Below are 15,618 nucleotides of genomic sequence, written 5' to 3'. Positions count from 1 at the left end.
TATGTAGAGATCATACGATGCTACAATTAGGCTGCAAGTACCTATAGCTGTAAGCGCGATGAGCTGTTCACCAATTCCAGCCATAGGGTGCATTGCAAAACTGCAGTAGATCTAAGTGTAGTTTTACCACACAGCATAATATTGCTAAGTATATGGAGATGATGAGATGTCACGTGCACCCCATTATGTGTCCCCGCACCCCAATATGTGTCCCTGCACCCCAATATGTGTCCCCGCACACTACTGTGTCCCCGCACCCCAATGTGTGTCCCCACACCCCACTGTGTGTCCCCGCACCAAATTATGTGTCCCCGCACCCCATTGTGTGTCCCAGCACCCCACTGTGTGTCCCAGCAACCCACTGTGTGTCCCCGCACCCCAATATGTGTCCCTGCACCCCAATGTGTCCCCGCACCCCATTATGAGTCCCTGCACCCCACTATGTGTCTCCGCAAACCAATGTGTCCCTGTACCCCAATATGTGTCCCTGCAGCCCATTGTGTGTCTCCGCAGCCCATTGTGTGTCCCTGTACCCCCATACGTGTCCCCCGCACCCCAATATGTGTCCCTGCACCCCAATATGCGTCTCTGCACTCCATTACGTGTCCCCGCACCCTATTACGTGTCCCCGCACCCCATTACGTGTCCCCGCACCCCATTACGTGTCCCCGCACCCCATTACGTGTCCCCGCACCCCATTACGTGTCCCCGCACCCCATTACGTGTTCCCGCACCCCATTACGTGTCCCCGCACCCCATTACGTGTCCCCGCACCCCATTACGTGTCCCCAGACCCCATAACCTGTCCCCAGACCCCATAACCTGTCCCCAGACCCCATAACCTGTCCCCGTACCACATTATGTGTCCCCGCACCCCATTACGTGTCCCCGCACCCCATTATGTGTCCCCGCACCCCATTACGTGTCCCCGCACCCCATTACCTGTCCCCGCACCCCATTACCTGTCCCCACACCCCATAACGTGCCCCCGCACCCCATCTTACCCTTCTGCCTCTGGATCCAAGATTACGGCGAGTTCAGTCAACACAAGTCCTGCCAAGTAATGCTGCTGGCGGAACGGCACGGACAGCTCAAACATGTTTGCAATCTTCTGGTCCTGGACATTGGTGGAAAATCCAGAGCTCTAAATAAAAAAACGTAGACAATAAAATAAACACATATTGGGACCGAGTTACAGATATGATAAAGTCTTACAACATAATCATTGGGCGCAACTTCAGATACAACAAAACCATGTGACAGGTTCATGACCATCTGTCCTGATAGGACTGACCTCACAAGAGGAGTCCCTAAAAGAAAAGACTGTATTATACTCCAGAGCTGTACTCACTATTCTGCTGGTGGGGTCACTGTGTACATACATTACTTATCCTATACTGATCCTGAGTTATATCCTGTATTATACTCCAGAGCTGTACTCACTATTCTGCTGGTGAGGTCACTGTGTACATACATTACATTACTTATCCTGTACTGATCCTGAGTTATATCCTGTATTATACTCCAGAGCTGCACTCACTATTCTGCTGGTGAGGTCACTGTGTACATACATTACATTACTTATCCTGTACTGACCCTGAGTTATATCCTGTATTATACTCCAGAGCTGTACTCACCATTCTGCTGGTGAGGTCACTGTGTACATACATTACATTACTTATCCTGTACTGATCCTGAGTTATATCCTGTATTATACTCCAGAGCTGTACTCACTATTCTGCTGGTGAGGTCACTGTGTACATACATTACATTACTTATCCTGTACTGATCCTGAGTTATATCCTGTATTATACTCCAGAGCTGTACTCACTATTCTGCTGGTGAGGTCACTGTGTACATACATTACATTACTTATCCTGTACTGATCCTGAGTTATATCCTGTATTATACTCCAGAGCTGTACTCACCATTCTGCTGGTGAGGTCACTGTGTACATACATTACATTACTTATCCTGTACTGATCCTGAGTTATATCCTGTATTATATTCCAGAGCTGTGTGACCCATTTACCCACCTGGGATGTTGCAGAGGAAACAGATGGTGATGGAGAGGATGGAGGGGTCAGTAAGCTGCAGGGGAGGTTTAAAGTGACGTAGTGCTCATGACTGCAGATAATACGCAGGAAATCCAGCCTCAGAGATACTAATATACTCGGGTTAGGTACAATATGAAGTTTCGATGACACCTTGTAAAAGATAATACAAAGTCACACACAATCAGTCTAAACCAGAGGTCTCAAACTGTGGCCCTCCAGATGTTGCAAAACTTCAACTCCCAGCATGCCCGGACAGCCAACGGCTGTCCGGGCATGCTGTGAGTTGAAGTTTTGCCACATCTGGAGGGCCACAGTTTGTGGCCACTGGTCTAAACAATCCCATGAAGCAGTATTTATGTTCAGTTCTAAGGACAATATGTAAAGCTATACATCAGAATTGTCATTATAAACCTATCTAATGCTAATAATGAAGTATCACCATTGATAATAATTCTTTTCAGCAAGCTGTAAAGTGACATATGTAACCCAGGTAGAACGTTTGTTGTAGCGACATCTAGTGGCTAATATGAATATATCATTTTATTTATTTTTTTAAAGCAGGCACACCACGCAATTCTTGCCATCAAATGTGACAGAAATCTTGATAGAACTTCTGAATGGGATACAATCTGCACACAGCCAAAGGGTACGTTCGTATGCACATAACGTGCTGCGGGGGTTCCGCTTTCGGATTTTCCACTGCACAATTTTGCAAGCGGAATTTCCGCAGCACATTTACTGCAGATCCAATAAAGCCAATGGGTAGGTAGAGACATAACCTGCTGGCATATTCTCACCTATGGAAAACCCACAGATAATAGTGTACGTGTCAACTTACCCTTTTGGTTGTATTGAAATGAAGTATTTTTTGGTTTGATGCAATTTTCGTAATTGCATCACAAGAAAAAATAAATAAAATAAAAACTATTAATTAACAAAAATTCCCAACTGAAGCAGAAAAATTGGCAGTAAAAAATAAAATCTGCTAAGATAATGTCCATAGATGAACCCTGACTCCTACTTGTCCTCTTAAAGGGGTACTCCGGTGGAAAACTTTATTTATTTATTTATTTTAATCAACTGGTGCCAGAAAGTTATACAGATTTGTAAATTACTTCCATAAATTTTTTTTTAATCCTTCCAGTACTTATTAGCTGCTGGATACTACAGAGGAAATTATTTTCTTTTTGGAACACAGAGCTCTCTGCTGACATCACGAGCACAGTGCTCTCTGCTGACATCTCTGTCCATTTTAAGAACTGTCCAGAGTAATAGAAAATCCCCATAGCAAACATACGCTGCTCTGGACAGTTCCTAAAATGGACAGAGATATCAGCAGGGAGCACTGTGGTCATGATGTCTGCAGAGAGCACTGTGTTCCAAAAAGAAGATAATTTCCTCTGTAGTATTCAGCAGCTAATAAGTACTGGAAGGATTAAAAAAAAAATTTGAGAAGTAATTTACAAATCTGTTTAACTTTCTGGCACCAGTTGATGAAAAAAATTTTTTTTCCACTGGAGTACCCCTTTAAGAGGACAAGTAGGGGTCAGGGTTCATTGATGGAAATTATCTTAGTAGCTTTTCTTTTTTACTGTCAATTTTTCTGCTTCAGTTGGGAGTTTTTGTTAATAAATAGTTTTTTGTTTTCTTGTGATGCAATTGCGGAAATTGCATCAAACCGAAAAATACTTCATTTCAATACACCCTAAGGGAATATTCACGCGTACAGGATTCGGTGCAGATTTGACGCGCAGATTTGATGCGCAGGATTTTCTGCTGCAGGTTTCAATGTAAACTGAACACAGCTTGAAATCCTGCGCATAAAATCTGCACAGAATACTGTACGTGTGAATAGACCCTAAAGGATAATTTCACACGTACACTATCATCTGCGGGTTTTCCATAGGTGAGAATATGCCAGAATATGCCTGAAGTATTCAGCAGCTAACAAGTACCAGAAGGATTAAGATTTTTTAATAGATGTAATTTACAAATCTGTTTAACTTTCTGGCACCAGTTAATAAAAATAATAAAAAATAATAATACATTTTCTACCGGAGTACTCCTTTAATTCCGGCCGTTCTAATTCTCCTTCCTCCAACAATGAACAGAGCGGAGCGGTAAACGGAAACTTACTTGCTTGAAATAGGCCTTGACCAGACTGAAGACGAAGCCTCGGTCCATAATGGAGAGCAGGTCATTCAGGAAGAACGCCAGGCTGACATTAAGCCTTTCCACCATTTCTGTGTCCTGATGAGGAAATAATGAAATACAATTACCCATAATCCCCCCTGATCACTATATTACTGTACGGCAGCGTGCCATAGGCAAAGAGGATTAAAAAATAATAAAGGATAAATTCTTGGTCCAACATGTCTTCCCTGTAATGACTGTAAAAGTGAATCCGCAACATTTACATAAAATATAGAAAGAGAACAAATCGATATATGTAACTGCTAACCTGCTGCCAAACTGCAAAGCCCAAAAGCCTGATGTCTGTGCATGATGGGAGTTGTAGTTTTACGCACACACACTGAGATATACTGCTGCTTGCTATCAATCCTACCTTCTGGAACCTAGTGACGATATCATTAGCCATTGTGCTAACAAGAGCAGAGATGTCGTCCATGAAGCGTTCAGGAAATCGGTGCTTCCGAGCGGAATCAAGCTTGTCTGCAAAGTATAGATGGTGCACCATGCTCTTCACCTGTAACAGACAAGTTATATTACATTACTATTGGTGTAAACTCCTACATTATACTCCAGAGCTGTACTCACTATTCTGCTGGTGAGATCACTGTGTACATACATTACATTACTTATCCTGTACTGATCCTGAGTTATATCCTGTATTATACTCCAGAGCTCTACTCACTATTCTGCTGGTGAGGTCACTGTGTACATACATTACATTACTTATCCTGTACTGATCCTGAGTTATATCCTGTATTATACTCCAGAGCTGTACTCACTATTCTGCTGGTGGGGTCACTGTGTATATACATTACATTACTTATCCTGTACTGATCCTGAGATATATCCTGTATTATACTCCAGAGCTGTACTCACTATTCTGCTGGTGAGGTCCCTGTGTACATACATTACATTACTTATCCTGTACTGACCCTGAGTTATATCCCGTATTATACTCCAGAGCTGTACTCACTATTCTGCTGGTGAGGTCACTGTGTACATTCATTACATTACTTATCCTGTACTGATCCTGAGTTATATCCTGTATTATACCCTAGAGCTGTACTCACTATTCTGCTGGTGAGGTCACTGTGTACATATATTACATTACTTATCCTGTACTGATCCTGAGTTATATCCTGTATTATACCCCAGAGCTGTACTCACTATTCTGCTGGTGAGGTCACTGTATACATACATTACATTACTTATCTTGAGTTGTATCCTGTATTATACAATTTTAGTCTCTGTACATTTGATTCTACAGTATATACATTTTCTCACCATTAGCTCGAAGAAGAACCAGGCTTGCTGTAAAGTGGCCTCCCGCACGGCTCCGCTGCACACCACCCACTGTAAGGCCAGCTCCTCGTGGAAAAGCTATTCGCAACAAAAGAAACAAAGTTACAACACAGTCCACAATGTAACAATAGAAAGAAGAAAAAAAACAAAAAAAAAAAACAAATAGAAAAAAGGAACAGACTAAAAAAAAAAAAAAAAAATAAACAAAAACAACACCGACCCGGGTGCAAAAACCATCACAGCAAAATGCAAGATGATGAGAGCTGGATGTCTGACACAACGCACGGACCATGGTGGGAACACATACCGGCACGTACATAGCGTTCTCTACTACCGATACTGATCTCCGTCATAGGGGCCTCCACCTTCTCCACTAGGCTGTCTGCACTGACAAGTTGCTGGGGCTTGTGGTTTCCCAGTCTCTGTAATAAAGCACCCAAACGATAGGACCCCTCCCCCCCTCCTTATACCCCAATAGGGAATCATTTTATTAGAAACTTTCATTATTTTATGGTTTATATTTCTTCCTAGGACTTCGCAGTTGTAATAACATTTATTTTGTACTTTGCCGAACCAAACGTGTGCAGATCTTTATCTTCCATTCACATAAAAAGCAAAAATCCAGCAATGTTTTTGCGCAATTTTTTTTTCACGTGTTTTGAACTGTTTTCTGGATTAGGATGTGGGAAGTTCACTGATGTGCATCCGCCCCCCCCCCCCTCATCCTTTTAATAATTCATTAACTTTTTATTATGTGGCATGCGCAATTTCTTAAATTAGACACGAAAACCTCCCTAGAAAAACGGCACAAATGAAATGAAAAATGACAAAAATTTTCACACAAATGATAAATCCTTCCTCCCCCTTTAAAGGGGTACTCCGCTGCTCAGCGTTGGGAACAAAATGTTCCGAACGCTCGAGCCGGTGACACCAAAGCCCCACCCCCTCATGCCCCGCCCCCTCAATGCAAGTCTATGGGAGGGGGCGTGACATTCGTCACGCCCCCTCCCATAGACTTGCATTGAGGGGGCGGGTCGTATCGTCATCAGGGGGCAGGGCTATGATGTCAAGAGCTCCCAGCGCTGGCTCTAAGCACTTAGAACATTTTGTTCCAAACGCTGAACAGCGGAGTACCCCTTTAAATGGGTATTCCGGGGAAAAACTTTTTTTTTTATATATCAAATGGCTCCAGAAAGATAAACAGATTTGTAAATTACTTCTATCAAAAAATCTTAATCCTTTCAGTACTTATGAGCTGCTGAAGTTGAGTTGTTCTTTTCTGTCTAAGTGCTCTCTGATGACACCTGTCTCGGGAACCGCCCAGTTTAGAAGCAAATCCCCATAGAAAAACTTCTTCTACTCTGTGCAGTTCCCGAGACAAGCAGAGATGTCAGCAGAGAGCACTGTTGCCAGACAGAAAACAACTCAACTTCAGAAGCTGATAATTATTGAAAGGATTAAGATTTTTTTTATAGAAGTAATTTACAAATCTGTTTAACTTTCTGGAGCCAGATGATTATATATATATATATATATATATATATATATATATATATATATATATAAAGTTTTTCCCCCTGGAATACCCCTTTAATTATTTATTTATTTTTTAAAGAACTCTGTGCAGCGCTGTTCCTCTGTTGTTCCTCTGTTATTCCTCCTGGAAGTGTACGAATAAGCCAACAGCTGGATAGCAGAGGTGTGTGCCGTCGTCCTAGTGACAAGGAGTATCATAACTTCCTGTTAGTCATTCCATCTACACTTTTTCCAGGAGGAATAACAGAGGAACCACACAAAGAAAAGACTAGGGGGGAGATTTATCAAAACCTGTCCAGAGGAAAAGTTGCCCAGTTGCCCATAGCAACCAATCAGATTGTTTCTTTCATTTTTCAGAGGCCTTGTTAAAAATGAAAGAAGCGATCTGATTGGTTGCTATGGGCAACTTTTCCTCTGGACAGGTTTTGATAAATCTCCCCCTAGTTGTAACTTTTCGAATACTTTGGGGGGTAATGCAGCTGTGGCTCTCTAGACCTGCTGGGAGTTGTAGTTTTACAAATGCTACAGAGTGCACTGGTTCGGGAACACTCCTTTAGATGGTCCGGAGCTGTCCAGGCATGGTGGGAGTTATAGTATTGAAACATCTGGAGAGTCAGAGGCTGGAGACCACCTCTATAGAGGGTGCAGAGTGGTCGGGGCATGATGAGAGTTGTGGTTATGCAACAGCAGGAGAGTCAGACTGGAGACCACTGCAGCGTTCTCCAACAAGGATAGCTCCAGATGTTGCAAAAAAATACAACTCCCAGCATGCCCGGACAGCTGGGAGTTCTAGTTTTGCAACAGCTGGAGGCACCCTGGTTGGGAAACACTGCTATAGAGTGTGTAGACAGGTGACGGTATGATGGGAGTTGTATTTTTGCAACTGCAGGATATCCCACCGGTTCGGGGACACTGCTATAGCTGGTCTAGACATGATGGGAGTTGTAGTCTGGCAAGAGTTGGAGAGACACAGGTTGGTGACCACGGCTACAGAATTGTCGGGGCATGATGGGAGTTGTGGTTATTTAACTGCTGGAGAGTCAGACTGGAGACCACTGCTATAGGGGGAGCAGCGCGGTCAGGGCGTAGTGGAAATCCTAACTTTTGCAACAGCTGGAGAGTCACAGACTGGAGACCACCACTATGGAGGGTGCAGAGGGCATGATGGGAATTGTGGTTATGCAACAGCTGGAGAGCCAGACTGGAGACCACTGCTATATTGAGCAGTGTTTTCCTAACCAGGGTGCCTCCAGCTGTTGCAAAACTACCACTCCCAGCATGCCCGGACTGCCAAAGGCTGTCCGGGCATGCTTGGAGTGGTAGTTTTGCAACAGCTGGAGGCACCATGATTGGGAAACACAGCTATAGAGAGTGTAGAATGGTCAGGGCATGATGAGAGTTGTAGTTTTGCAATGCAGGATAGATCACCGGTTCAGGGACACTGCTATAGTTGATCTGGAGCAGGTCTGGTGGGAGTTATAGTCTGGCAACAGCTGGAGAGTCACAGGTTAGAGACTACTGTTACAGAGGGTACAGAATTGTCGGGGCATGATGGGATTTGTGGTTATTTAACTGCTGGATAGTCAGACTGGAGACCACTGCTATAGGGGGAGCAGAGCGGTCAGGGCATAGAGGAAATCATAACTTTTGCAACAGCTGAAGAGTCACTGACTGGAGACCACCACTATAGAGGGTGCAGAGTGGTCGAGGCATGAAGGGAATTGTGGTTATGCAACAGCTGGAGAGTCAAATTATAGAGAGCATTGTTTTCCTAACCAGGGTGCTTCCAGCTGTTACAAAACTACAACACCCAGCATGCCTGGACAGCTTTTCTATGGAGCCGAGCAGTCAATGCATGATGAAAGTTGTAGTTCTGCAATTAATCGAGAGCCACAGTTTTGAGGAAATACTGATCTAACACTTGGGTTTTTTCATCTCTTTGGTTACAGCAGTGTTTCCCAACCAGTGTACCTCCAGCTGTTGCAAAACTACTACTCCCAACATGCCCGGACAGCCATAGACCAAGTGTTTCCCAACCAGGGTGCCTCCAGCTGTTGCAAAACTACTACTCCCAACATGCCCGGACATCCATAGACCAGTGTTTCCCAACCAAGGTGCCTCCAGCTGTTGTAAAACTACAACTCCCAGCATGCCCTGACAGCCATAGACCAGTGTTTTCCTACTAGGGTGCCTCCAGCTGTTGCAAAGCTACAGCTCCCAGCATGCCCGGACAGCCTTTGGCTGTCCGGGCATGCTGGGAGTTGTAGTTTTGCAACAGCTGGAGGCACCCTTCTTTGGGAAACACCAGGTCATTTAAGCTTTAGATGTGAATGGAGAACAACAAAAATTACTATTAAGACTAAAAGTAGAGTTTCCCTTTAAGATCCCTCAGAGCGGAGTCCTATAAAGTTTAGCATCCTGGATTGCTGCTCTTCTGCACCTGGAAGGAGGTAAGGCCGATGGATCTACCTTTTTGGTTGGTAAACGTCCGGTTAAAGTTTGTAAGAAACTGGAGGTCTCGGTGTGCGAGGACATGCGGTTACAGCGGTCCGAGGCCTGGGTGGAGATGAATGAAGGGTGAGACCACGTTACACTCGTCTGAGGACTTATCCTGGGTCTGACGGATGAGACATTTAATTCTAATTCACCCAAAAAAAGAGTGGAACCCCGGAGCGGAAAAAATAAGACAAAAAGAAGGGGGGGGGGTTCATTATTTTTGGCGCTGTTAGTCCAAGCGAGAGTCAATCTCAGGGATAATAAAGCACATGCAGAGTAGAGGGCAGATGTGAAATATTGGAGATTTTTCCCCACCAAAACAGGGCTTAAAGGGGTACTCCACTGGAAAAATACTTTAAAAAAATCAACTGGTGCCAGAAAGTTAAACAGATTTGTAAATTACTTCTATTAAAAAATCTTAATCCACCCAGGACTTATCAGCTGTTGTATACTCCACAGGAAGTTCTTTTTGAATTTCCTTTCTGCCTGACCACAGTGCTCTCTGCTGACACCTCTGTCCATTTTAGGAACTGTCCAGAGTAGAAACAAATCCCCATAGCAAACATCTCCTGATCTGGACAGTTCCTAAAATGGACAGAGGTGTCAGACAGAAAGGAAATTCAAAAAGAAAAGAACTTCCTGTGGAGCATATAGCAGCTGATAAGTACTGGAAGGATTAAGATTTTTTAATCTGTTTAACTTTCTGGCACTAGTTGATTTAAAAAAAAAAATGTTTTCCAGTGGAGTACCCCTTTAAAGGAGTACTCTACCCCTAGAAATATTATGCCCTATCTTGGACCCACTGGAACCCCCGCGATCTCTGTGCAGCACTCGGAATTTGGAACGCTGTGTGCGGGCGGCGGGGGTTGTGACATCACGCCCACGCCCCCTTGTGATGTCACATGACACACCCCCTCTATGCAAGTCTATGGGAGGGGGCGTGACGTCCATCACGCCCCTTCCCATAGATTTGCATTTAAGGGGGCGCGGTGGCCGTGACGGCAAGACCCCCACTGCCGGTTCCAAGCTTTCCGAACAAAATGTTCCAAAAACTGGGGCAGTGGTGTATCCCTTTAAGGGGGGGGTGGGGGCTTCCAAAGAGAGGATGGAACTTCTGCGTTGGTGCAGAGCATACACATTTTGCTCCAGATTTCAGGCCATGATGCAGAGCATACAAACTGTGCTGCAGATTTCAGACTATGATGTAGGGAATACAAATTGTTCTGCAGATTTCAGGCCATGATGCAGAGCATATAAATAGTGCTGCAGAGCATATAAACTGTTCTGCAGATTTCAGGCCACGATGCAGAGCATACAAACTGTTCTACAAATTTCAGACTATGATGTAGGGAATTCAAACTGTTCTGCAGATTTCAGGCCATGATGCAGAGCATATAAATTGTTCTGCAGATTTCAGGCCATGATGCAGAGCATATAAATAGTGCTGCAGAGCATATAATTTGTTCTGCAGATTTCAGGCCATGATGCAGAGCATACAAACTGTTCTACAAATTTCAGACTATGATGTAGAAAATTCAAACTGTTCTGCAGATTTCAGGCCATGATGCAGAGCATATAAATTGTTCTGCAGATTTCAGGCCATGATGCTGAGCATATAAATTGTGCTGCAGATTTTAGTCCATGATGAAGTGTATACAAATTGTGCTGCAGATTTTAGGCCATGATGCAGAGGATACAAATTGTTCTGCAGATTTCAGGCCATGATGCAGAGCATATAAATTGTTCTGCAGATTTCAGGCCATGATGCAGAGCATATAAATTGTTCTGCAGATTTCAGGCCATGATGCTGAGCATATAAATTGTGCTGCAGATTTTAGTCCATGATGAAGTGTATACAAATTGTGCTGCAGATTTTAGGCCATGATGCAAAGGATACAAACTGTGCTGCAGATTTCAGGCCATGATGCAGAGCATATAAATTGTTCTGCAGATTTCGATTTCAGGCCATGATGCAGAGCATATAATTTGTTCTGCAGATTTCAGGCCATGATGCAGTCTATACAAATTGTTCTGCAGATTTCAGGCCATGATGCAGTGTATACAAATTGTTCTGCAGATTTCAGGCCATGATGCAGTGTATATAAATTGTGCTGCAGATTTCAGGCCATGATGCAGTGTATACAAATTGTTCTGCAGATTTCAAGCCATAATGCAGTGTATACAAATTGTGCTGCAGATTTCAGACCATGATGCAGTGTATATAAATTGTGCTGCAGATTTCGGGCCATGATGCAGTGTATACAAATTGTTCTGCAGATTTCAAGCCATAATGCAGTGTATACAAATTGTTCTGCAGATTTCAGGCCATGATGCAGTGTATATAAATTGTGCTGCAGATTTCATAGCTTTCTCTGTATATATAAAGTGACCCTGCTCTCCATCATCTACAAGCACCGGTGGGTGTCCGTGACTATAACAAGTAAAGAGACTATATGAGGTTCTTCAAGAAAACAGCACCACTCCTGTCCATGAGGTCATGTTCGGTATTGCAGCTCAGTCCAATTCAAGAGACAGGAGTGGCGCTGTTTCTGTACATTTTATTGGAAAAAGGACTGAAAATTATTTTTTGTCGAATACAAAAGCTGCACAAACACCTATGAGAGCTGCAGAACCTTATCCTGAACGTGGCTGGTGTCATGGACGGTGTGGAACAGAATGGCATGCATGGAAGAATAAGATGGCAGGACACATATGGACGGACAGAGGATAAGCAGCGCCCCGAATGACGACTCCCAATAGTGATATCACATGCAATGGCAGACGTCATCGCTTCCGGATTCATTTAAAGCAACAGAGACATTTGTTTTTAAAGGGGTACTCCCCTGGAAAAAAATTTATTTATTATTTTTTTTTTTTAAATCAACTGGTGCCAGAACGTTAAACAGATTTGTAAATTACTTCTGTTTCAAAATCTTAATCCTTCCAGTATTAATCAGCTACTATATGCTCCACAGGAAGTTCTCTTCTTTTTGAATTTCCTTTCTGTCTGACCACAGTGCTCTCTGCTGACACCGCTGTCCATTTTAGGAACTGTCCGGAGCAGGAGAGGTTTGCTCTGGGGATTTGCTCCTACTCTGGACAGTTCCTAAAATGGACAGAGGTGTCAGCAGAGAGCACTGTGGTCAGACAGAAAGGAAATTCAAAAAGAAAAGAACTTCCTCTGGAACATATAGCAGCTGATAAGTACTGGAAGGATTAAGAGTTTTAAATAGAAGTAACAAATCTGCTTAACTTTCTGGCACCAGTTGATTTAAAAAATTAAAATGTTTTCCAGTGGAGTACCCCTTTAAGGAGGGGCATGAAGGTGCATCATAGGATTAGTCAATGATCCAATTTTATGTGAAATTTTTGCAAATTAATGGGGTTTTTGTCTAACACATATATTTGTATGTTTTCATGGATGTTAAAGTGGGGGTCTTACTGTTGAACCCCGACTCTATGGGCCAAGACTGTAGACCCGCCAACAAGCAGCAGAACTGGTCTGTCCATGAATTACATGGTTGTTTACTTATCTGAATGGCAGCATTCAGTGGTTTCCAACCTGTGTCTCTCCAGCTGTTGCAAAACTACAACTCCCAGCAAGCCCAGACAGCTGTTGGCTGTCTGGGCTTTCTGGGAGTTGTAGTTTTGCAACAGCTGGAGAGAGACAGGTTGGAAACCAAATAATTAATAGATGTAGTATTGCATGCAGTCATTCAGATGAATTGATACCCTCACTGTCAGTGAATGGAACTTCTACCTAATGGGGGGGAATCCCTACCAACCGGGAACTTCTACCTAATGGGGGGAAATCCCTACCTACCGGGGACTTCTACCTAAAAGAGGAGAGTTCTCTACCTAACAGGGACTTCTACATAATAGGGGCGATTCTATACATATAGGGGGACTTCTACCTAATAGGGGAATCCCCTACCTACCTAACCACTGGGGAGGGTTCCAACTTAAACGGGGAGGGTTCCTTACCTACATCTCGGAGACTTCTTTCTAACGGTGGGGGTGTGGCGGGGGGAGGGCATTTCCTACCTACCATGGACTTCGACCTAGTGGGGGGGAATCCCTACCTACTGGGGACTTCTATCTAATAGCGAAATTCCCTAACTACTGGGGGGTTCTACTTAAAGGGGAGGGTTCTCTATCTATCTTCTGGGGACTTTTATCTAATGGGGGGGGGGGGGATTTTCTACTTAGCAGACATCTATCTAATAGGGGAGATTCCCTACCTACCTAGGACTTTTACCTAATAGGGGAATCCCCTACCTACCTAACCACTGGGGGGGAGGGGGGGTCCAGCCTAAATGGGGAGGGTTCTTTGGACTTTGACCTAATGGGGGGGAATCCCTACCTACTGGAAACTTCTATCTAATAGCGAAATTCCCTAAATACTGGCGGGTTCTACTTAAAGGGAAAGGGGAGGACTTTTTCCTTATAGGGGGTCTCCCTACTTACCAGACTTCTACCTAGCAGGGGAGATTCCCTACCCACTGGGGACTTCTATCTTATAGGGGAATCCCCTACCTACCTAACCAGTGGGGGGGGGGGGGGGGTTCTACCTAAAATGGGAGGGTTCCTTTCCTATATCCTGGAGACTTCTTCCTAACGGTGGGGGTTGCGGGCGGGAATTTCCTACCTATCGTGGACTTCGACCTAATTGGGGGGGGGAATCCTTACCTACCGGGGACTTCTACCTAAAAGAGGAGAGTTCTCAACTAACAGGGACTTCTACATAATAGGGGGATTCTATACATATAGGGGACTTCTACCTAATAGGGGAATCCCCTAAGTACCTAACCACTGGGGCGGTCCAACTTAAACGGGGAGGGTTCCTTACCTATCTCCCGGAGACTTCTTCCTAACGGTGGTGGGGGGTCGGGGTGAAGGAATTTCCTACCTACCGTGGACTTCTACCTAATAAGGGAGTGTTCCATACCTACTGGGGACTTCTATCTAATAGCGAGATTCCTCACCTAACTGCTGGGGGGGTTCTACTTAAAGGGAAGGGTTCCCTATCTATCTTCTGGGGACTTCTTCCTAATAGGGGGGGATGCTCTACCTACCAGAGACTTCTACCTAATAGGGGGGGAATTCTATCTAAAAGGAAATTCCTTACCTAGCTGACTACAGGGGGGTTCTACTTAAAAGGGGAGGGTTCTCTACCTATATTTTGTGGACTTCTTCCTAATTGGGGGAGGGGGGGGATTGCCTACCTACTGGAGACTTATACCTAATGGGGGGGGGGGATTACCTACCTACTGGAGACTTATACCTAATGGGGGGGGGATTTTATACCTAATTACTGGGGGCATATCTTAATTATGAGTGTCAATGAGGGCTTTATGTTCAACTTTTTTCCTAAGTCATTAAAAAATGGTAACAGGACATCCCTAAAAACAATGAATGTTTCCTTTCACTGACAGCACGCAGAGGTATTTAAATGGTGTAAACCAGCTTTTAAATTATACTAAAAACAACGGATTAGAGCTGTAAAGGGATGAATGGAACTATTTTAGAAAACAACCTGATGCTTTTGCAGAATCCTTCCGGATGATGAGAGGTCACAACCAAATTATGAACGCAAGCAAACAAAAAACAAAAAAAACATAAAACAGAAACAGGTAAGATGGAAGAAGAAAGTAATCATTCCACAGAAACACCACCTGCACTGAGTCAGCACTGGGGCTGGGGTCAGTCCCCCACTGCGCAGCCTTGGGACCCCCGGTGTTGACCCAGGAGTTGGAACGATCCAAGCCCTGATCGCATTGGCAACGGCGGCAAGCGGGAAAGGAAAGACGGTGTCACCGGTTACACAGAGGATCACAGTAAAGGAACGTACAACATCAGCAAGCGCCGGAACGCATTAGTTATGTTAACAATTAATAAAGATACCAAAACATTAATACTTCTATATCAGTTTACATTACTGAACATTTCCCCTCCCCCCACAGATACACAACGAAAACAACCAATCACATTACAGTTTAAAGATTTGCATACATTTTTAAGAACAAACATAAAA

General features: G+C 44.0%; 1 protein-coding gene across 17 annotated transcripts in view; it reads right to left on the bottom strand.

Annotated features, from left to right (window-relative positions):
- Positions 1-15,618, bottom strand: part of DOCK7 (dedicator of cytokinesis 7) — a 211,460-nt gene that overhangs the window by 77,569 nt on the left and 118,273 nt on the right. For 10 of the 17 annotated variants that reach the window (XM_056532871.1, XM_056532874.1, XM_056532880.1 and 7 more), the window contains exons 23-28: positions 15,260-15,352; positions 5,535-5,630; positions 4,624-4,764; positions 4,194-4,307; positions 2,037-2,207; positions 1,005-1,144 (exon numbers count right to left, since the gene is read on the bottom strand). In XM_056532871.1, the coding sequence (XP_056388846.1) occupies positions 1,005-1,144; positions 2,037-2,207; positions 4,194-4,307; positions 4,624-4,764; positions 5,535-5,630; positions 15,260-15,352 (755 nt within the window). Of the gene's footprint in view, positions 1-1,004; positions 1,145-2,036; positions 2,208-4,193; positions 4,308-4,623; positions 4,765-5,534; positions 5,631-9,557; positions 9,645-15,259; positions 15,353-15,618 lie in introns of all 17 variants that reach the window. The other 7 variants (XM_056532872.1, XM_056532875.1, XM_056532881.1 and 4 more) reach the window with 2 other exon arrangements.

Source organism: Hyla sarda, chromosome 7 (assembly GCF_029499605.1).
Source record: "Hyla sarda isolate aHylSar1 chromosome 7, aHylSar1.hap1, whole genome shotgun sequence".
In the NCBI taxonomy this organism is placed as follows: Eukaryota; Metazoa; Chordata; class Amphibia; order Anura; family Hylidae; genus Hyla; species Hyla sarda.
The sequence above is the reverse complement of the archived record's forward strand: the minus strand, read 5'-3'. Positions and strand labels throughout refer to the sequence as shown.